Source organism: Branchiostoma floridae, chromosome 17 (genome assembly GCF_000003815.2).
Source record: "Branchiostoma floridae strain S238N-H82 chromosome 17, Bfl_VNyyK, whole genome shotgun sequence".
Taxonomy (NCBI): Eukaryota; Metazoa; Chordata; class Leptocardii; order Amphioxiformes; family Branchiostomatidae; genus Branchiostoma; species Branchiostoma floridae.
In genome coordinates, this window is record NC_049995.1 from 9897680 (window position 1) to 9905470 (window position 7791).

Consider the following 7791-nt stretch of genomic DNA (forward strand, 5'->3'; position numbering starts at 1 on the left):
CGACTTTAGATCGACAGAGGGTTCGCGTATTTTTCACCTGAAAACCGTCCCTGTCACATATAAGCCATACTTTGCACCTTGTACAATTGTTGTGCTATCAAGTGATTATCATAAGCTCGAGGCTCGGGCGATTGCCGCAGACTCGTCGGCCGATCGATTTTCGAGAAATGTGATAGGGGTATAAAGGCCCGGGACTCTGGAAAATTTCATGTCATTCACCCTTCTGTGACATTTCGTTAACCTTTGACCCAACTTGTCAGTGTCGCCGACGTGCCTAGCAGTCAAATGTCTATTGTGAACTGCGGACACACGCCAATATAAAAACAATAACACTATCGGATGTTGCTTTGTTTTATGGGGAAAATGACCATGTACTAGTACATACCTCCATATCCAGGTCTCATTATGTGCAGCTTGTCACCAAAGATGTCGATAACATCGTTTAATGTCTGCGTACCTTTCACGGGCACCAGTGTGCTGGAAATATGCAACAGTGAAGATACAAATGTTTAGAATTAGCAATAGAGGTATGTACTAAATACACAGACATGGCACTTAAACAGAAAGTTCACGCCCTGTCAATTGTTTTCAAACGAATAAGTCAATGTTTTAAGCGACAAAGATGGCCGAAGTTGTCAACTGGGCATTATTGCCTTGCCAAGAAGGTTATATTTGGAATGAATATATGTATGATGATAGTATTCATTGCATTATATAGTTGATTAGACACTAATTTTATGTATTACACTTTCTATTTCTCTTAGTCCTTGTGCAATTAGCCTTCGGGCATGATTTTGCAAATAAACTTATGTTCTGTCTGTTTGTTTGTTTGTTTGTTGTTTGTTTGTTTGTCGACTATCAAAACCATAGCTCGAGAACCCCTAGATGGAAGTTTATTATATCTACCATGTTAATAGGGGTTGATAAAACAAAGACACATATTTTGACCCTCTTGCGGTTTTTTCTAGTACTGTATGGGAACTTCTGGTTTTTATATCTTGAGATGTAGACAAGATTTAATCATTTCTTAGGTTGTAGATAGCTCTTGTACTCGGAAAGAAGTGACATGAGTTTGGGCCATCTTTCAGCTCTCTTTCAAACTGCAGTTACCTTTGTAGCATAATAAATCAAGAAGGGATGAATAAATTTTCAAATGAACTCCCTTAAAAAAATTGCCCGTGCATCTGTAACAGCTGCTTAGGGATGGCGCCCATCTCCATCTTCATTTCTGCAGCCCTTGGGCCACATATTTGTGAAAGCTACTATAGCAGGCGGGGGCCAGCCACCGGTAGTGATGTGTGTTTAACTCCCATAATCTTCATCATTAATGCTGAGTGCTATGCAGAGAAAGCAGAATGTACCGTTTTTAAAGTCTTTGGTATGATTCGGTCGGGGATAGAACTCACGATCCACCGACTGCAGCTGCAAGGCGAACACTCTGCGCACTTGTCCATTGTACCGCGGTGCATCCCTCCAAAGCAACAGTGATTTGCCCCTTTAGGATCAGTTTCTAAAGCCGTCATGTATGTTTCCGGTTTGTTTTTCACCAGTTTCCGAAAGCCCCCGAAGCCAATGTCCGCCATTAACTAGTTCCGCCGGATCAAAGACTTACCGCCTCGCAAAATTACAGCGTGCAACCATGCCTGACTCCTGGTACAAGGACACGCGTGTATACTGGACATGCTACACACGACTTGTATACAAGATACACATGACTTGTATACAAGTTATTGGAGTCCTATGACATTCGCCATAAGAACGTCATAGTATCCCAAACTGAGAGAATTTTTAAGCACGAAATTTAGCTGTCTTGTGTAAAATGGTATGCATGTCTTGCTAGCTAATAGATGCTTGTTGCCGGTTGGTTCTGTCACAGCCTTCTTTAATACTCTAGAGGGTCTGCATGTTCTTAAGGCGTATAGCCATAGGCGGTCCATTTTGACTTCTCGTAATTTGTAGGGAATGTCGTTTTATTCACGAATTCGTAGCAGGGAGATCAAAATTTGTGTACTTACCTTCCTTGATTTTAGCGTAATATTTACTCTAGGGGGTTCGTCTGAATTAAGCGTAAAGCGTTTACCACCCCCCTTGCACACCCTCACCCTATGACATCAGACTCGTCTGACGACGTACGACTAACGTTACCCTAACGGCATCTCAACGTTACGTAAAATATACATGTCAGTATATGTAAACCAAGTGAAATTCCTATCCAAATTTTCAACTGTTTCTCTGTACAATGCAAATACAACATTCGATAAGATATTTGACTCTTAACTCCTGCCCCATAGGTTTAATGTATCTAGGGCGATTTGAAAACACAATGTAGCAAGCCTGGGGTGAAACAATTACCACCTCGTGTTTCAGTCATTTAATCTTACCTCGTCTTAAAGGTATGCTTAAGGGTGTAAACTATCGTTAAGGTGGATTAAGATGCGCATTCCTTAGATCCTGAATGTGTGATACTACTTCTTTGAAGCCTTGTATTCATTATAGCATACCAATAAGGCGGAATTTCTTCAAAAATTTAAGACTGGAAAAATGGAACTGTGGTGGCAACTACTAGTATTTTAGGGGGTCCACATACGTCGTGCGATCATCGTATATGATCGGGAACAGAGCCCATGTTTGAGAGATATAGTCGTGGCGCTGTCGAGCAAAATTCCTCTGTCTTGTTACGGTAAATGCTGTTTTAGATCCTTGTCTGTGTTTGGTTCTGTTCTGTCGCAGTCTGCTTGAAAATCCTACTGTATCAAAATCATAGGCCGATTTATGAAAAGAATATGTCAGCGCCTACACCGACTAACATTCTTGTACAATAAATTTTTCTATTCATAGATTTACTTTTAAAGAAGAAATATTCAAGGGTGGTTTCACACTAATGTGCATATCAGTTCCGTATTTACGTTTTTGGTATAGATATGTCAGCAGAACGGACTTCATACGTGACGGAGTTGGTATACGCAATTGCGATCAATTGTATATAAGATCGCAACAAAGCTGCTTTTTGCTGGCGTTATTGTTTCGTATTCCAATCCAAAAGAAGACTTCCGCTTTCCCCTACTTTCATTATAGACTTTGGATCATCCAGTTGATAATATGCCCATGTCTTCGCTGAATAGGATGGATTGCACAAAGCACACGCAGAGCACAATGGCCTCAGCTTGAGTGAGACACTGCGTGGAATGGTAAGCGGAAATTAACTCTAGTCTCAAACAATAACTGTCTTCCAAAAGGGTCGATTATCTTGAAATAAACGTGTTTGAAATGAAAAAGCCAGCGTTGGAATATTTATGAGTGTTCTATACAACACAGTACATTTTGTCCATGAGACAAAAACAAACACAGCAGAAAATAAGGGTGGGAGTGAAAAATTATAGTCGATTGCTATTCTAGGTTACGGACGGTTCACTGAGAATATCTCATGAAATTCAAATCTAGCTCTTGCCCATAATGCACATACTCCTACCATAGCGATAGCGTAGGCCGCACTGAGTTGACTATATGGTTGACATCCGCGCGCGCAACGATTTTCGCGATTTTCAAATACTGTAAATTATGCAAAGAAGTTGTACATATGTGCTGTAATTTAAAACGAAAAGGGCAAATGTACAATAAAAATAGGAGTGATTTCTAAAATATTACATTGCACATGAAAAAAAGTTATGATGAAAACGAAACAACGTGCATTTTCGCAAAGGTAACGTCTAACTAGTAACAGTATGCTTGTGCCAAAGTACATAATGATCCACCAAACCGATCATGAGATACGGCTGCGAACAGCCAAAATTCGGACAATTTCAAAACATCCCGTCAGAAAGCCGCTGACCCTCCTTTTTCGGGGGTAATGAGCGATTTGATTAAAAGTACAAATTTAAAACAAAGAGTTTATCGTTCGGTATAACATGTTTCGTGTATTCAGTCATTTGCTCGACCGTCCTGACCACTGCGATTTCATAATGAAGTTCTCTGTTTTCGAACGCTCGCATCAGTTTTCGGGTGCCCAGCTGATGTCGTCCATATAATCAAATCAGTACTGCCTAAGCCGTCTTTTGACTTGTTGTTTTACCCCCTACATAACGTTGCTATGCAGAGAGAACAAGAATTTCTGCCTTTTCTTTTTCCGTGTCAACATGCGTTGTAGTAGTGAACAAGAATAATTGTATTCTTTAACCCTTGGTTCACTTAGGGGTACACACTAGAGTTGATACTCCGCATAACATATGGCTCTTGGTCACAAGGGGCTAAGGTTTGGTGGGGATCCAAACTTCAGTTGTAAATTTTGTGTTGGGTTTCTTTTGTGTGTTTTTCCGCAACAGTGAGTCGCGAATTAAGTGTCACGTTCCATTTCATGGTGTACCATTATTAGGAAAATAAATCACTCTAACCGTGCATTTGTTGACTCTTAGTTCTAGTATTTGTCTTGGAACCAAACGCAACTGTTATCAAAGTGGAAACTTGCAGAACATATTTCTGGAGTGGTACATCCTTGTTTGTTTAAGTGTAAGACTTGCAAAACAATTGCTAGTTGTAGGTTGTAAGGAATTTACATTACGGAGCAAAATTCTGCTACTAACATGCTCTTAAACATTTGATGATTCATAAATGACACTGATAATAATAGGCTATGCGGACGGAAATCTAGGCTAACACGTATTAGTTTTATTCACTCAAAATGCCTCTGTCTCTGTCAGAAAGAGGTAGACCTAAAATGGTTTTTGTAAAGAAGAAAATGTAGAGCCCTAGCAACAGAACTTATACCTTCTCTTGACTTCAAGAATCAGACTTAAAATTCATGTCAATTTTCTATGCAATAGCAGATTACTGATATCAGAACATTATGTGTATGAGAATTTGTCCTACTAATGTACCCTGCAAGCTATCTATGTAACACCAGAGTTTAAAAAAATGTTCAAAACGTCATCCAAAATAATGCTACAACTTAAAGCAAATGAAGTCAATACCACTTACCCGAACGATAGAAGCAGAAGACTCCAAGCAAACATCATGTTGTTCTTTCCTGTTCACAGACAGACACTGTGCGGTGTGAAAAACTGTAGGGTTGATGTAGGTTATCCCTGCGTGTCCGCACGCCCCACAGAAAAGCCCTGAATATATCCTTCCGCCGACATTAAAAGTTAACCGGGTCAAGAGTCAGCTTTAAACAGACCTCCAGCGGCGTAGCGTTGTCCTGGAACCGGGGACCAATCATTTTCCTCCAGGGTGATTACATCAGTAATTCCAGCCAATGAGAGAACGGTACACGGCATTGCGGTGACCTAATTATCGTGAAGGTAACTGACCTAATTTTTTCCCTACCCAGACTACGTTGTTGAGAGGATAATTAAATTATTTTACACAACGTTAGGCTGATGTTATCAAGAAGATGAGTACGTCGCGTGGATTTGAGTCATTTCTTTGTCATCTTTGCGGAGTAAGGGTTGAAGAAGTCTTGACTAAGCCACGAGACGCTAGATAGAATCTTATACATTATCCTTGTTCACAAAAAGACCCTTACAACAAGCGTTCGCAGAACTCAACCTTCGTGAAATGGGTGATGGTGCGGTGGTGGAGGGTTTATATGTAGACGTGTCATTGGCTAGCTTTAGTTCTGTGTCGTCCACAGAGCGTCACTTGTAAGTGGAAGTGAGAAGGCGAGGTGTTGAGAGGATGTTGTTGGTTTTAAATATGAAACTGTGAGGTGCATGTCAGGACGAGCGTTTTCTACGTCAGGCCGACATTATTGGAGACTTTTGTATGTCATTAAGAATCTAAAAGGCAAGTTACTTGGAATCTTGGCAGTAGGTGGTCAATGTTATCTGTGAAATGCATTGAGAAGTTGTAGAATATAATGCGAAGACAAAGGGTTTGTGGTTTTTACTATGGAATGGAATGTATGTGTACGTTATGGCCTGCTACAAACTGTGTAAAATGAAACCGTGTCTCTACGATTCACGGGAGATGAAGAAGGCCTGCTTACGCTTTTTGGGAGAAAGCATGGAGACCGTCACATAGGAAGGTGCGCCGAAAAAAGTGATATAGGCAGTAGCTGTATTTTAAAAGTATTCTATCATCCATCCTTTCTTGTTTGTGCACATGACACAAACTGTCCTGTCCATTCATTTCCATGGACAAAGCAAATACCTTTCATTGTCTTTTGAAGATAAAGACTTATATTGACTGGGCTAAAATCGACTGTTGCATCAAAATATCAATAAAATAACACATAAAACAATAACGTTGACCACATCAACGCCGTCATTGGTGAGATCCACATAAATGATCTTCACATCCCCAGCGAACACCTCCAAAATGTGATGGCTGGTGTCGTCACGGAATGCTCCTCCTCAGGTACATAAAAGTATAACTTCCATTTTGGGCTTGCGACTTGGAGCTCATGGAACTTTTCAGATGACCCCTTTTCTCTTACCCAATCGTTTTAGTAACCTATCAGTACAAATGGCATGAATCTGCTAACTAGCACCTGCGACCTACCCTAGATTAAATTGCAGAGAAATCAAGACATCAAAGTATAACTATCCATCTGGGCTTGCGACTTGTGACTCATGGAACTTTCGACATGACCCCGTGCGTGTCTCTCACCTAATCGTTCTCGCGACATGTCGGTACAAATGACGTGATTGTGTTAATTACCACTTGTGTCCTTGTTGTGACCTATATACTCTACATTACATCGCTTGGAAAACAAGACATAAAAGTATAACTTCCATTTTGGGCTTGCGACTTGGAACTCATTGAAATTCTGACATGACCCCGTGTCTCTTGCCCAAACGTTCTCGCCACATATCAGTACAAATGGCCGTGCCGTGGCGGGAACGTTTTATCCGCCCGCACGGGGCTTGTCAGTCAATAGGACTATACGCCTCGCGACACCTTTTCTGTCCGGGATAACATAAAACATGCATAATTTCTTCCTTGGAAGAGAGACTAAATGCTTATCCCGACAAGAAATTTGTCCAATTTCAGCAGGTAGGATAACAAATCCACCGCCGGAAGCAAATGTATCAATGGTTGCAACAATGATGATGTCGTAACATTCTTTGTTTCACAATGCAGTCCACTACATTGTGTATCCCATATGTCTAATGTAAACTCCCTATAAACAATCTCATCAATGACTGCAAGTTACTATGAAAAACAAACCCTGCTTTGTTCATCAGTGTATTGTATCGGTAGTAACTGTTACATGTGCAACCCTTTTAAAACGTGTAATACACGCCCCTGTATACAATATCATCATTGCCCTTAGTCTACAGATTATCAAATCTTATGGGGAACATGCACACCCCATCATGTATAATGTACTGTCCCTATAAACCATTTTCTCTATTGCGCAACTATGACCTTTGGGATCACTTCCTGTTGGGACGGGGTAAGCATGAAGCCCATCGGCATGACGTAATATCACCTAAATATAGCACGATTGCGTTATACCCACGATTGCGTAATACCTACGATTGCGTAAAACCCATTTTCCACCTACAAACATCCCCTGCAAAACCGTCAAAAGCCACTAAACGAAAAAAATGCCTCGTACGTTTCTTCTCCTTCTCAAGAACTACCCACATACCAAATATCAGAGCAATCTGTCCAGCCGTTCTACATTGTGTATCCCATATGTCTAATGTACAGTCCCTATAAACAATCATATCAATGACTACAAGTTACTGTGAAAAACCCTGCTCCACTTCGTACATAAACTTTACGTAACTTTGTCCAGCAATGTATTGTACCGGTAGTAACTGTTACGTGTATAGACCCTTTTAAAAC

General features: G+C 40.6%; 1 protein-coding gene across 1 annotated transcript in view; it reads right to left on the minus strand.

The window, feature by feature from the left end:
* The window catches only part of LOC118405170 (gamma-aminobutyric acid receptor subunit rho-1-like), a gene marked incomplete in the record, with an annotated part of 10329 nt that extends 5170 nt beyond the window's left edge, over positions 1–5159 (minus strand). The window contains 2 exon segments of the mRNA XM_035804592.1: positions 386–477; positions 4972–5159. Coding sequence (XP_035660485.1) covers positions 386–477; positions 4972–5009 — 130 coding nt within the window.
* Between the last annotated feature and the right edge of the window lie 2632 nt (positions 5160–7791).